Consider the following 15504-nt stretch of genomic DNA (forward strand, 5'->3'; position numbering starts at 1 on the left):
GGATAATGAACATCCTTTTGAGTTTTATAATCAGAAAAATGAGAATTCAGAGAGTAGAACTGATTTGTTTAAGGATGTGTAGCCAATCAGTAACATAGGGAAGACTAAAACTTAGGTCATTTGACACCCAGTGTTGCTTGTTTTGTGACTGAACTCCTTTGAACCTCTGCTTCCTCATCTGTTTAAAAGACAGTAATACCCAACCCTGTTGTCAAGATTGAGAGATAATATATGTAAAATTTTGGCTGTGATGAGAGTAAGGTGGGTCTAAGCATTGCCTAGAGCCTGGGATTCAGTTCATTTGGAGAAGCCCTGGGTAATGTACAATAGGCTGCTCTATTCCCTCTCCTCCCTTAAGACTGGGCCAGAAGACAGGGATCAGGGGGAAGGGGTGGCCAGCCTCTTTGAGCCATTTCTTCTTCAGGCCCAGACGAGAGTGAAACTGAACTACTTGGACCAGATTGCCAAATTCTGGGAAATCCAGGGCTCCTCATTAAAGATTCCCAATGTAGAACGGCGGATCTTGGACCTCTACAGCCTCAGCAAAGTAAGAACAGGCTTTTCTCAAACACTCCCACCCCTACCCCCAAGAACCTTTGCCACTCTGCGGACCCCCTTGGTTTGGATATTGGATATCTAGGCAGCAATGGAAGGGGCATAGCCTGATAATACCAGCTGTCAGCAAAACATCTTGGCATTTCTTGCTGCAATTGGAAATTGGGAAAAGGGGTAGCCTCCAGTGAAGTGAGAGGCTAGAGTTATCCTATTGCCCTTTCTACAGTCCTGCTCCCTTAGGCATACATGTAGCACATCCGTGTCCCTTCTTGCTTGTCCTTCCAGATTGTGGTGGAGGAAGGTGGTTATGAAGCTATCTGTAAGGATCGTCGGTGGGCCCGGGTGGCCCAGCGCCTCAACTATCCACCAGGCAAAAACATTGGCTCCCTGCTGCGCTCCCACTATGAACGTATCGTTTATCCATATGAAATGTACCAGTCTGGAGCCAACCTTGTGGTAAGAATGTCAGGCTGGGAAATGGTGAGATTCTACCCTTAGGCATAGATTTCCACATTGTTCTTAATCACAAAGGGAGCTAGAGTCTACTAATGGGAGCTTGGTCTGTGGTTCTGGAATTATTTGTAGGCCAACCTACTCTATGTTATGTGACAATGTCTTAAGACAAGAATTGGGAGACAGAACAGGTCTTTTTGGACCAGAGTCTGGAAAGAAATGAACTCTTTATGAAGGAGTCAGTTGGTTGGGCTGGGAATGGTTGAAAGGAAAAATGGCACAAGGCAAAAACAGTGATAAGGATTCCCCAGGTATGTGTGGTATCAGTAATGAAAGCTGATTGCATAGAGACTATTTGTGGGTCAGGTGAGTGGCTCACAGTTTTGGGTGCCATTGGATGATGGTAGAAGGAAATTCATTGCTGGGTGCTGAAGTCCCAGGCAGTGACCTCTGTCCTTCATCTGTCCCCAGCAGTGTAATACACGTCCATTTGATAACGAGGAGAAAGACAAGGAATACAAACCCCACAGCATCCCCCTCCGACAGTCTGTGCAGCCTTCCAAGTTCAACAGCTATGGCCGGCGGGCTAAGCGACTGCAGCCTGACGTGAGTACCTCTCTTCCCTCCTACTTTTAAGAGCTTTGAGGTAGAGTCCTTTCCTACTCTGGTCTAGGCTGTGCTCCCTGTTCCACTTTCCCCTCTGCTTTTTGACTTCCTCTGAGAGGAAGTTAGTGTAACCCTCTCTACCTTGACTCCTGCTGTTTTCTTCACTGTCATCTCAGATGCCAAGGTGCCTTTTGATCTGTTTACACAATAGCTGTTGCATATCTGCCACCTTGTCTATCTTGTTCCTCTTTTGACCCACTCTGTTTATGGAAGCAGAACTCAGCTTTCTCTGTATACTGATAGCTTACCTTCAGGCAAAAGTTTTTGCACCAAGCATTCTTCTTAGCTCTAGGGATACAACAGAAAACAAGATAGGTGATGTCCCTAGGCTCAATGGTGTGTGTAATTTGTCACTACCATGTTCTAGTAATGCTAACACTGTTGGTGGTTTTTTTTTTATTTTAAAATATATAATATCCCTAAGCCCCCTTTACTGTAGGGTAGGAGCTAATATTTTATAAATGAAAATTGAAGCCTTCTCTTTAATTCCCTTTCCAAGAGAGAGCTAGGGAGAGAATTGACTATTTCAATCTCCAAAAAGCAGCACTGAATTCTTGACCTTTGCCTACCTGTACCAAAGCCACTGGCATGAGCTCAGGTGATAGATAGTCTGAGCTAGTGTTCTTTTAGGATGAGGCAGTCTGCCCCCAGAGTGCAGTCTTATTTGTTTCTTTCCTCCTAGCCGGAACCTACAGAAGAAGATATTGAGAAGAATCCAGAGCTGAAGAAACTTCAGATCTATGGGGCAGGCCCCAAAATGATGGGTCTGGGCCTCATGGCCAAGGATAAGACTCTGCGGAAGAAAGGTGAGACCTAGCAGCTGGGAGGGCCTCACCTCTGGAGAGCAGGCGTGGACCCTGAGGGTGGCAGACCAGTGTTTAGATTTACTTTTATCTCTCGCAGATAAAGAAGGGCCCGAGTGTCCTCCTACTGTAGTTGTGAAGGAGGAGTCCAGTGGGGAAGTGAAGGTGGAGTCAGCCTCGCCCAAAACCTTCCTGGAGAGCAAGGAGGAACTAAGTCACAGCCCAGAGCCCTGCACCAAGATGACCATGAGGCTTCGGAGGAACCACAGCAATGCCCAGTTTGTAAGCACCCAACCGTGACTTCCTAATGCTCTGCTTCTTGTCCCTTCAAGCAGCTTTACTCCAGTATGGCACTGGACTAGGTTACATTAAGCAGAAAGGTCAGCCTGGTGGGCCAGCTGCCATGGAACACAAAACAGGATGATCAAGAGCTGTGAGCCTGAAGTGCTGAAAGGGTCCAGACTGTTCATTGCCTCAGGATACAGGCTAAGCCCCACATTGCCTACAGAATCTCCTCCCTGCAGACTTGCAGCTTCATTCCCCAAGTGCTGCCTACCTCTCTCCTGTTGTGTATGGCCCCACTGAACTGCTTCTAGGGATGCTCAATTTTCCCTGAGATGTGCCATACTCTCCATTTCCCCTGGCTTTTGCACATGCTGTTTCTTGTGCTTGAAAGAGTTTCTTCCTGTTCTCTGCCATGTTGCCAGGCTTCAGTTTACCTTCAGGTTTTAGCCACGTTTCAGGAGCCACCTTTTCAGCAAAGTCCTTCCTCGAGGCTATCTCTCCTTGCCTGCAGCTTATTTGAGTGCTTCTTCTCCAGGTTCCCACGGTACCCTTTATGGGCCACTCTTGGCAGTTTCTTTGTTTTTGTAAGCATGGGTCTGGAGTACTTTGTGCTCACTGATTTGGGAGGCACTGGTTACTTGTGTGCACTTAAACTCCAAACCTAACATGACTAGCCTATACAGAACTGTGAATGACCCAGCCAGAAAGCACAACAGTATCCAGTGGAGAGCTCTCTGGAGGGGCCTGGTATTTGAAGGCTGACAGAGCCTATATTGACGAACTTCTATTTCCTTCCCCTCCAGATTGAGTCATATGTTTGCCGGATGTGCTCCCGAGGAGATGAGGATGACAAGCTCCTGTTGTGTGATGGCTGTGATGACAACTACCACATCTTCTGCCTGCTGCCTCCTCTGCCTGAGATCCCCAAGGGTGTCTGGCGGTGTCCAAAGTGTGTCATGGCGGTAAGGCCTCCCTAGCCTCAGTCCACATCTTGTCATCCTTCACCTGACCTTGTTAGAGCTAGGCTGGGCTGAGCTTTGGGAGAAAGAGGTTGGGGAGACTCCTTTGCTTTTGTCCTCTGGGAGCTCCTGAACCACATGGGGAGGGGAGCATCATGACAAGACACCTGTTGTGGTATAAGCAGAGACTAAATTGTGCATTAGACACTGAAGCGTGGAAGTTGAAGAAAATTACTAAGGGTGATCATCAGGGATGATGCAGGAAGCAGGATTAAAGGACAGAAGCACTAAGAAAAAACATTGTAATTTCCTAGTTTTTTATTCTTTTGAAAGAAGGCTTGGAAAACAGAACTTACTATCTACAACACAGAGATAGCCTTTGGTAATAATGTGGTACGTTTTCTTTCTTTAAGAATTATTTATTTGGAAGAGTTACAGAGATCTTTCATTTGCTGGTTCACCCCCCTCACAAACAGCTGGGGCCACAACAGCTGGGCCTGGGCCAGGCAGGCTAAAGCCAGGAGTCTGGAACTCCCAGTCTCCCACATGGGTGGCAGGAGCCCAGGGACTTGGGCCATCTTCTGCTGCTTTCTCAGGCCAATAACAAGGAGCTGCATGGGAAGTGGAGCAGCCAGAACTTGAACTGATGCAAATGGGTTGCTGGATTTACAAGTGGCAGCTAGAGTGCTGTGCTACAACACCAACCCCAGTATCTTGTATTTTCTTTTCCACTTTTTGATGTTAATGTCTGTGTAACCATCTTTAACAAGTTCAAGATCTTGTAATTCTTTGTTTTCATGTTTACTTCATCAGTCATTTTTCTCTTTTAAGTTTATTTAAAGTGTGTTTTTTTTTTCTTTCCTTCGACCCATCAAATGGGTATAGAATTTATTTAGTTGTTCCCTTCTGTTGTGATAGATAAATTGGCTTGAGGTTCTATAGGCTTTAACTTGAAGAAGTGGGAAGGCATTCCAGACGACTCAGTGATGGAGAAATAGCAGAAGCATACAAGGAAACTGTACCTGTTGCAGGTGAGGGCAGGGAGGAGAGCAGCTGAAGAAGTGATAAGGCCCAAGCAGCCAGTACATTTAGTTAGGGCATTTCAGGAACTTGCTACCTTTATCCTTACTTTCACTGCCTATCTTCATTTTTCTCTGAGCAGATGTTGATGCTCTCTGGTCTTACCCTGGAGATTCAGCTGGGGTTATTTAGACCTGGGAAGCATATGACCTGTACACACAGATGATGAAAGAATAGGGCAGTGCACAGTGACCTTGGCGCAGTGGTACAGAGTCCCAGAAGGAGCTTGAATATTAGCGGTGTCATGGATGAAGAAAACTGTCACCTCTACTTGACTTTCTAAGTGGTTGTGAGTCAGTGGAACAGACTCACATTTACTTTTCAGATGCAAGAGATGATGTTGTGTGTCTGACCCTGGGATATGTACTAGTTTATCTAAAGCCATGAACAGGTACTAGTGAAATATACTGTGTGAGATACTCTAAAGAATAGGAATAGGGTAGAGTTTGATATTGCAGAAGTATCTTCACTTTTTAGCTTTCAAAGTACTAAAATATTCAATACTATTTTCACGTGCTTGTAGTGGTATCTGGGCATTAAAAGAACTTGCATAAATATCCTGCATGAACTCATATTTTAGCTAGAGAGAGAAAATGATGGCGGAAGAGTTAGGGTAGTATATTGAAGTCAGAACTCATGGTTTAGACAGTGACATCCTAAAGGAGAAAAGCCCATTAAATATAGTAATGAGGGAGGACTTTCTGCAGGTTGTGAAACTATTTGGGCTTTGAAGGATCAGTGAAAGTAAGCAGGAGAGGACATTGGGCCAGGAAGGAACTCTAGGGAAAAGCATGGTGGAAGTGCATGTGTGAAATGAAAAGACAAGGCTAAAATGGAGCTAATAAGTAAGTCCCGTCTCAGGGACCTTGATTGCAAACCCAGGGTTGTTTTCCCACCCTGTTCCCACCCCACATTTCAGTTCTACTTCAAAGGATTATTGATCTCTTTGCTCCTCTCTTCCTTGCTTACATGTTCTTTGGATTCCAGGAGTGTAAGCGGCCCCCTGAAGCTTTTGGCTTTGAGCAGGCTACCAGGGAATACACTCTGCACAGCTTTGGAGAAATGGCTGACTCCTTTAAAGCAGACTACTTCAACATGCCTGTGCATGTAGGTGATCAAAGGCTGGGCTGGTGTTGGTGACTCATCAGTGGGGCCACGGTATGATGGGCCACAGTCATTTGCTACCCTGTTTCTCCAGATGGTGCCCACAGAGCTTGTAGAGAAAGAGTTCTGGCGGTTAGTGAATAGCATTGAGGAAGATGTGACTGTTGAATATGGGGCTGACATCCATTCCAAAGAATTTGGCAGTGGTTTCCCTGTCAGTGACAGTAAGAGGCACCTAACCCCGGAGGAGGAGGTGAGTGGATGAGTGTCATAACCATATGTGTCAGTTGTGTGAGCTTAGGTCATTTAAGTGTTTGCAAGATGGAGTGATTATGTCTGCCTGATGCAGTTAGAGAAAATGATGCATGGAAAGAAAGCCTGATAACCTGCCAGTGCAGAGATGCAGTGGGTTCTTTGGCCTTTCTGGAGCCATTTCCTTATCTACCTTGAAAATCTGTTTAAAAAAAAACAAAACAACAACAACAACAAAAAAAAAACAATGAGAAAGCATATGAATTAACTCAATAGGATACTTCGCTCACTCCTAAGTGTTTGGGGACTGGGATTTAGTAGATAGGAAAAATTAAGTACCCAGGTCTGCTTCAAGGGAGGAGTGTGTGTGTGTGTTTTGGTCCAGAACAAAAGTTCTTAATTTGTATGAATTTTGTGAATGGCCCTGAAAGTGAAGTGAATTCAGTTGTAATTTTGTATGTATGCGTTTAGGTAGGCGTGGGGAGGCATATAGTATTTTAGGTTTTTCAGAAAGTTTTGTGGCCTCCAAATTAAGATTCTGTAGGCTAAAGCAGATAACTTTTCTGGTCCTTAGCATGACCCTCATCACCTTTCCACAAATATCTAACCTGACAGGAGTATGCTACCAGTGGTTGGAACCTGAATGTGATGCCCGTATTGGAACAGTCTGTACTGTGTCACATCAATGCAGATATCTCTGGGATGAAGGTGCCCTGGCTCTATGTGGGCATGGTCTTTTCAGCCTTTTGCTGGCATATTGAGGATCACTGGAGTTATTCCATTAACTACCTCCACTGGTGAGTGAGGTCCTGGGAAGCCAGAAAGGCAGTCTTGGTGGACTACCTCTGTGACCTTGGATGTGACTTATCTTATTTGTCCCCTTTGTACTTGCGCAGGGGTGAGCCGAAGACCTGGTATGGAGTACCCTCACTTGCTGCAGAACACTTGGAAGAAGTGATGAAGAAATTGACCCCTGAACTCTTTGATAGCCAGCCTGACCTCCTGCACCAACTTGTCACACTCATGAATCCCAATACCCTCATGTCCCATGGTGTGCCGGTGAGTGCCCAGGAAGCAGGGATGAGGGGATGATGGTTGTCTTCTGAAATTTACCCTTATCTTTTTCTTATTGTGTTACTTTAATTGAGTTATGGGCTTGACTACTCTGAGACTTAAAATAACAGCAGTTATATACATAAAGCAATAATGAGGCCGCTGGCCATGTATTTGAAGTCAACAGTTTAGGAATGTCTTATTATCATGTCTGTGTTCCAGCAGTGGAAGAGGGCAGTGGGGAAGGGGCACGGCTAATCAGGTCCTTACTTTTCTTTTTTATCTATTTTTTATTTGTAAGGCAGAGTTACAAAGAGAGAAGGCGAGACAGAGAGATCTATCATCTGCTGGTTCACTCCTCAAATGGCCACAATGGTCAGAGCTGAGCCAGTCTGAAGCCAGGAGCCAGGAACCTCCTTTGGGTCTCCCTTGTAGGTGCAGGATCCCAAGAACTTGAGCCATCCTCCACCGCTTTCTCAGGCTATATGCAAGTAGCTAGACAGGAAATGGAGCAACTGGGACACAATCTGGCACCCGTAAAGGGTGCTGGCAGCAAAGTGGAAGCCTAGCTCACTACACCACAGGCCCCATGTCTCCTTTTAAGAACACACATCGTTTCCATTGATCTCTCGTTAGTGAGAACTTGGTCACATGACCACATAGCTACAAGGGAAACTAGGAAATGTATATTAGGAAAATTATCAGTCTCTGCTGTATTTTGCACACCATTGCCCTTTGGAGTAATAACAGATTGGTCCTGGCCTGTCCTCCTGTATATTCCTCTCCCACTGTAACCCACATTATGCTGCATGTACAGCTTAGCTTACCTCCAAGGAACTTTATATTCCTGGGGGTTTTTAGCATTAGTTAGCATCAGCTGCCTCTCAGTGCTGCTCTGAAACAGCAGGAGCTACGGTTGTAGGGAATAAGCCTGATCTATGATCCCGTTGGCGCAGGAAGCGGTACATTCCTCCATCTCTGCTCTCTGAGTCTTATTCTGTGCTGTTTTTCCTCCCTGTTCCCTTTCATGTTGCATACTAGTATTGATTGTCTCTATGCAGGATCCCTGGACATCTCTACAGTAGGACTTTGGCCTAGGTCGGTGGTTCTCACTGGACTCATTTGCCTTTATCTTGTTTTGATGTACTATATGTGCTCTGAGTCATTTTTTTAAGCTTTACTTTTTATTTTTATTGGAAAGTCAGATATTACAGAGAGGAAGAAAGACAGGAAGATCTTCTCTCTGTTGATTCACTCAGCCAGAGCTGAGCCAATCCGAAACCAGGAGCCTGGAGCCTCTTCCAGATCTCCCACGTGGGTGCAGGGTCCCAAAGCCCCAGGCTGTCCTCTACTGCTTTCCCAGGCCACAAGCAGGGAACTGGATGGGAAGTGGGGCCTCCAGGACTAGAATCAGTGGCCATATGGGATCCTGGCACATACAAGACAAGAACTCCAGCCGCTAGGCTACCACGCCAGGCCCATCTGTGAGTCATATATTTTTTTTCATTATACATCTCTGTGATACTCAATCAAGGATTGAGAAATCTAGAGAATTAGACAGGAGGAGGCATCCCACAACATCTCAGTCTTCCTCCACTCAGAGGAGCTAACTTTTTCCCTTTCTGCCTCACCCCATGATCGAGGACCCTCCCAGGTTCACATCAGTTCTGTTCTTTCCTCTCTCACTTCTTGATCAGTATTGCTGCACCAGTCCTTGTCTCATGCCAAGGAAAACTGTAATAATAGAAGACAAAAGGATTTGAGCAGCTAAGGTACACAAAGAGGCTTCAGAAAGTTTATAAAAAAGAATTCACATTATCTCTTTTTAAATTAATTAGATAATCTCCCATGTACTGTTTCACCCTCCAAATGCTTACATTTGCTAAAGCTGGGACAGGCTGATGTTAGGAGACCAGAATTCAGTACAAAGCTTCAGTACAAAGCTTTAAAATTTTTTTAAAAGATTTATTCTTATTGTTTTTTTATTGGAAAGGCAGATATACAGAGAGGAGGAGAGACAGAGAGGAAGATTTTCCGTCCGATGATTCACTCCCCAAGTGAGCGCAACGACCGATACTATGCCGATCCGAAGCCAGGAGCCTCCTCCAGGTCTCCCACGCGGGTGCAGGGTCCCAAAGCTTTGGGCCGTCCTCGACTGCTTTCCCAGGCCACAAGCAGGGAGCTGGAAGGGAAGCGGGGCCGCCGGGATTAGAACTGGCGCCCATATGGGATCCCGGGCGTGTAAGGCGAGGACCTTAACCACTTGCGCCACTGCGCCAGGCCCAGGATTTTTCATAAATTTTTAAAAACCCCTTATAAGCATGGATTTTAAATGTTTGGCACCCAAATAAAGTTGTCTTTCAATTTCATTTCCTACCAACTTTGTAAAGCACCTACAGAGGTAGAAGGTCATGGAGCTATTCAATCTTTACCTGTTTTTGAAAAACAACACAGATTTTTAAAATATGTGTTCTTTGCTTCCACTTCCACAGCATTTTTTCCTGCTTATGACTCACCAGCTTCACTGGCCAACTGCTACCTTGCCACCCTGCCCTCTGTCTGCCCTGCCCTTTATAGTTCCCAGCATCTTCAGGCCCTTTGGACTTGGCAAGCTCCCTCTCAAGGAAGGCATCTGTGCTTTTCATGTTCTCATACTGGCAAGCTGCAGTTGAGCCAGCTGGAGCTCCCTCCAGTGCTATCTTTAGCCTGCACTCCTCCTGCCTTCCCCTTTGGTGGGAAAAGGCCGTTTCTTTTTATAGATAGGTAGTGTAAGTATTATTTTCATTAAAAATGAAACATGTCACCTTTCCAGAAGAACAAAGTGGAGTGATCATCCCTATCCTGTAGTCATTTCACCTTAAAATATTGTATGTTTGCATATGTCATTTTTATGTATATTTGGACGAAGCAGTTATTAGTATATGGATTGTACAGTAAGCTTTGGTAAGTTTACATGTCTAGGACTACACTGTTCAATTCCATAACCACTAGCCATGTGTGACTGTTGAGCACTTGAACTGTGCCTAGTTCCAACTGAAATGTGCTGGAAGTATAAATAAAACCATATGGCATTTCCAAACTTAGTATAAAAAAGGATGTAAAGTATCTCAGTAATATTTTTATACCAGTTACTACATTAATTACATTAAGATATAATAAGATTATTGTTATCTGGGTTTTTGTTTAACTTTTTAAATATGGCTACAAAGAATTTAAAAGTACTTATGTGTCTACATTATTTCTCTTGTACAGCACTGATGAAAAGATAGTGTTATTACACTATCATTTGTGTAGCATAAACTTCATGTGTTTTAAGTGCACAACTCAATGAATGGACACAGCTGTGTTGCCTGCGCCACAGTGCGGTGTTAGAACATTTTCATCATCTCAGAAGTACCCCTTTGGGCCCATTACAGCCACTATTTATTCCAGCCTTTGTCCCCAGCAGTCACAAAGTTGTGTTCTACCTACCTCTCTACACTTTCCTTTTCTAGAATAATACATCTTTTGTGTCTGACTTCTCTCATTTCTCCTATTTTTTAAGGTTCATCTATGTTGCGGCATGTGTCAAAACCTCATTGCTTCTGTGGCCTAATACTCAGTTCAGTGGTTGATGAATATTTGGGTTGTTTTTACTTTCTATCTGTTCATAATAATTGTTATGTTTAACATTTGTAGAATGTGAGGAGAGCTTTTCCAAAATGAGAGTATAGGTTGAAACAATCTCATCATTGGGTTCTACTCCCAGCTATGTTATATGAGGCTGCTTTGGGATTTGATTTTCATAGCTATAAAGTTAAGGCTGAGACTAGATGATTCAGCAAATATTGCTGGAGCTCCGCTTGGTGCAAGGCCACTGCTCAACACCTTGAAGGAAGATAAACCAGTGTTTGCCTGTATATGTGAGTGTGTGCACAGTTGAATGGAAGACAGAGAAACATAAACAAAATAATGAAGTATTACAGGCACTGCAAATGAACAACAGACTGGACACTATAACAATATAAGAAGCAAGTGTATGGAAAAGGTTTATACAAGTAGTGATCCTTGGAAGAGTGAGTGTGCCTGCTGGAGCCGTGACTTTATTGTGTATTCTTGGGAATTCCAGAAAGGGGCTCTCAGCAGAGGCACGATCTTACCAGCTTTGCATTTTTTAGAAGGTAATTTTAGTGATTTGCAATAGAAATCAGTAGAAAATGCAGGCAAGAAAAGCTGATGTTGCTTCTAAGTAGCGATAGGTCTGAGAAGAAAACATACTGGAGATGAAAACTGATACATAACCCAAGTTCATGTAGACATGCTTACAAATAGGAAGATTCAATGTTGTTACAATGTTAATTCTCCTCTTGTAAATCCAGAATCCTAACCAACGAATTGTTGGTTGGAAGAGAATAATATCCATTTTAGATTCTTGATATGTGGTAACAAATTTACTTTTCAGAGAGTACCCAGCACTGTAGCTATTTGGCTGTGTCTTCTCTAGCATTAAGCGTTCATCTTTAACTGTGAAACTTTTTGGTAAAAGGGATTAATTAATTATATGCACGGCTGCTCCTGTTCCTTTCTGAAATCTCACTAAAATGACATGAAGGGACTTTTTTGGTTTTGTTTTTTTTTTTTTCAGTTTTTTTTTAATTGGAAAGGCAGATTTTACAGAGAGAAAGATCTTCCCTCAGTTGATTCACTCCGCAAATGGCCACAATGGCCAGAGCTGAGTTGAGCTGAAGCCAGGAGTCTTTTCTGGCTCTCCCATATAGGTCCAGAGTCCCAAGGCTTTGGGCCATCCTCGACTGCTTTCCCAAGCCATATAAATAGGGAGCTGGATGGCAAGTGGAGCAGCCAGAACACAAACAGGAACCTATTTAGAATGCTGGTACTTGCAGGCAGAGGATTAGCCAGGTGAGCCTTGTGCAAGCCCCACAAAAGGACTATATATAAATTCTTTTTTAAGGTGAAAAATCACAGACATGGAAAAAAATGGGAAGAAACGATGACAAAATTGTTGGGGCTGTAAAACAGATTAATGGAAAAAGTGAATTTTTAATAGCTTATTTACTCATTTACTTGAGACACAGAGACCTTCCTTCTAGTGTTGCCTTCCCCAAGAGGCAACATGGCCAGGGCTGGGGCAGGCCAGAACCAGGCACCTGGAGCTTCATCTAGGTCTCTTGACTGGGTGGCAAGGGTGTAAGTACTTGGGCCATCTTCTGCTGCTTTCCCAGGCCATTAGCAGGGAATTGGGTTGGAAAAGAAGCAGCTAGGAAGTGAACTGGCACTCAGAAGGTGCCAGTTTCAGGGCCTGCTGCACCACAACACTGGCTCCCAAAACCCTGCCTCTTCAGCCAGTACTGAGGTCATCTGATTTCAGCCTCGGAATCCCCCACTTGTTTGTAGTCATTGGTCACAAGCCTTTGGGGGATATAAATGAATGGGGTGAAAATAAGGATTGATGCATGTCTATATAAGAAGCTGTGAGAGCCTTTCCCAAGCTGAGCAGCCGCAAGTGTATACACACTCTAGTAAAACAGTAAAGATTTTATTTCTGAAGATGTTAAAACAGAGGAGTGCTTTAAGTTGAGCTCTCCTAGATACCCTTGACAAGGTTGGAGTTAGAGTGAAATAGTATGGTTTTTGTCATTGTATATATACTAGCTGCTGAGGACCCAAGCCATTTTTGCCACATAACTATTAGAACACTGACAGCTTGGCCTTTTTCCCCACTGGAAGAAACTTAGAAGTTCTGTTTTCTGTAGGAATGTGATCTGAAAGGAAAGACCTGGAATTCCCCATAATAAATGATTTAACCTGATCACTTACCAGTGAACTCAGAGTTGACAAACTTCACCTGTGGTGTACTCAGAGCTTCCATTCAGCTTTTTGTCTCTTGCTCTTACATGTAAGCAGGCAGTTCCAGAATAACAACCAAGGAAGTGGGAAATAACATAGACTCAAACAAAAAGCAACCCTGAGAAACAAAAGCCAGTCGGGGGAAATAAACTTGAAAAAAGGAAACATTGCTGTCTTCAGAGATAAGCTCATCTCATCTGTAATTCCACTTTCTAGGGTTTTAGTTATCTTTGATCAACCAGTTAAGAAATATTAGGTGGAAAATTCCACAAATATGCAGTCTATAACTTTTTGAATTGTGCACTGTTAATGAGTACTGTGATGAAATCTGTGCCATCCTACTTTATCCTCATGGGATGTGAATCATCCCTTTGTCCAGGCTATCTATGCTATTTGTGCCACCTACCCATTGGACACTTAGTAACCCTTTCAGTTATCAGACTGACTGCATGGTGCTATGGTTCTTGTGTTCAAGTGACTGTTGTCTTGGTTAGTACTGGTCCCAGAGTGTAAGAGTAGTGAGGCTGGCATTTCGGAGATGTCAGATAAAAGCTTAATGCAATTTAAGTTTAAAAAAAAAGAAGAAGGATCTCTAGTAGGGAAAGGAAAAAAAGTATGCTGAGGTTGCTAAGATCTATGATGTCAACCAATCTATCCGTGAAATTGTGAAGAATTAAAAAAAATGTGTGCTGGTTTTATTGCCTCATCTTAAAATGCAAAAATTAATATGTGCAGTGTGATAAGTGGTTTAGTTAAGAAATGAAAAGGTAGTATTATGTGTATATAGGAAAAAAATCATTGTGTGTATAGAATTTTATACTGTTGGCAATTTCAGGCGTTTGCCAGGAGTCTTGTAACATATTTTCCACAAATAAAGGGCAACTTTTGTACTTCAAAAATGGAAGAGCAGGATTCTAGTTACAAAGACCGTGAAGAGCAAACTGGAGGGGAAAGGCTTGGCATTTAGCCTACTGTGTCCCATGTCACAGGACCTGGGTTTCCTGACCAGCTCTGGCATCTGATTCTAGCTTCCTGGAAATATAGACCCTGGGACACAGGTGATGGCTCTACAGTAATCGGAGTTCCTGCTACCCACTTGAAACACTTGGGTTGAGTTCCAGCTCCCAGCCAGCTTTGCCTGTTGCAGACATTTAGTGGATACCAGCAAATGGGAGCTCTCTATTTGTCTTACACTAATTACTAAATAAAAGAGCATACTGAGAATGTGCTCAACTTCAGCAACGTGAAAAACTGAAAGCAAAAAATCTTGAAAGTTAAGTAATTCTAAAGACGGAAAAGAAATAAAATAATTTGTCAGATTCAATATTCCTATAACAGAAACTGAAAAGCAACTGAATGTAAACAGAGAATGAAATTCAGGAAGATTCCCTAAAGAATTAAGTTTCCAGAATCAAAGGGCCACTGTGTAGTACATAAATGAAAATAGATCTACAGCAAGATAAATCTTGTGAATTTTCATGTTAAACACTGGGATATAAGTAGATTCCTATAAGCTTCTTGTGGGACAAGGAGCGGGAGGAGCAGTGTTTAAGATTTAGCTTGAGGGCCCTGCGCTGTGGCAAAAAAGTCCTTGCCTTGAACGCACCGGGATCCCATATGGGTGCCGGTTCTAATCCCGGCAGCTCCACTTCCCATCCAGCTTCCTGCTTGTGGCCTGGGAAAGCAATCGAGGACGGCCCAAAGCCTTGGGACCCTGCATCCATGTGGGAGACCTGGAGGAAGTTCCTGGCTCCTGGCTCCGGATTGGCACAGCACCATCCATTGCAGCTCACTTGGGGAGTGAATCATCAGAAGGAAGATCATCCTCTCTGTCTCTCCTCTCTGTGTATCTGACTTTGTAATGAAAATAAATAAACCTTTAAAAAAAAGATTTAGCTTGAAAGAGTGATGGTGAGAGAGACCTTCCAGCCACTGATTAACTCTAAATAGCACAACAGCTGGGGCTGGGCCAGGCCAGAACCAGGAACCAGGAACTCCATCTGGGCACTACACAGGTAGCAAGAACTCCAATTCTTGGGCCATCAACTTCTGCTTCTTTGGTCTCATTAGGAGGCTGGATTGGAAGTACAGAATAGCTGAAATTTGAACCAGGCATGTTGGATGTGGCATTCCAGGCCTTACTGTGGGACAAAATCTGTCCCAGGGATAAAGGCTTAATTGAAAGCATTAGACAAGAATAGTGGGGATGGTGTTGTGGTGAAGTGGATTAAACTGCCACCTGCAACACTGGCATCTCATATGAGTGCTGGTTATAAATGAATCCCGGCTACTCCATCTCCAGTCCAGATCCCTGATAATGTGTCTGGGAAAACAATGGAAGATGGCCCAATTGCTTGGGCCCCTGAACCTACAGAAGCACCTGGCCTTAGGGAAGCTCAGCTCCAGCCATTGGTGCCATTTGGAAAGTAAATCAATGGATGGAAGAT

The 15504-nt window shown here is 43.8% G+C and overlaps 1 protein-coding gene across 12 annotated transcripts in view; it reads left to right on the forward strand.

The window, feature by feature from the left end:
* The window catches only part of KDM5C (lysine demethylase 5C), a 33323-nt gene that overhangs the window by 6124 nt on the left and 11695 nt on the right, over positions 1-15504 (forward strand). For 4 of the 12 annotated variants that reach the window (XM_040998445.1, XM_040998375.1, XM_040998395.1 and 1 more), the window contains exons 3-12: positions 425-547; positions 841-1011; positions 1480-1614; positions 2357-2480; positions 2557-2759; positions 3566-3724; positions 5789-5908; positions 6000-6158; positions 6773-6954; positions 7054-7216. In XM_040998445.1, the coding sequence (XP_040854379.1) occupies positions 425-547; positions 841-1011; positions 1480-1614; positions 2357-2480; positions 2557-2759; positions 3566-3724; positions 5789-5908; positions 6000-6158; positions 6773-6954; positions 7054-7216 (1539 nt within the window). The remainder of the gene's footprint in view (positions 1-424; positions 548-840; positions 1012-1479; positions 1615-2356; positions 2481-2556; positions 2760-3565; positions 3725-5788; positions 5909-5999; positions 6159-6772; positions 6955-7053; positions 7217-15504) is intronic. The other 8 variants (XM_040998411.1, XM_040998426.1, XM_040998419.1 and 5 more) reach the window with 6 other exon arrangements.

The sequence above is a fragment of the Ochotona curzoniae genome, unplaced genomic scaffold (genome assembly GCF_017591425.1).
Source record: "Ochotona curzoniae isolate NIBS_2020 unplaced genomic scaffold, NIBS_Ocur_1.0 contig_1274, whole genome shotgun sequence".
NCBI classification, from domain to species: Eukaryota; Metazoa; Chordata; class Mammalia; order Lagomorpha; family Ochotonidae; genus Ochotona; species Ochotona curzoniae.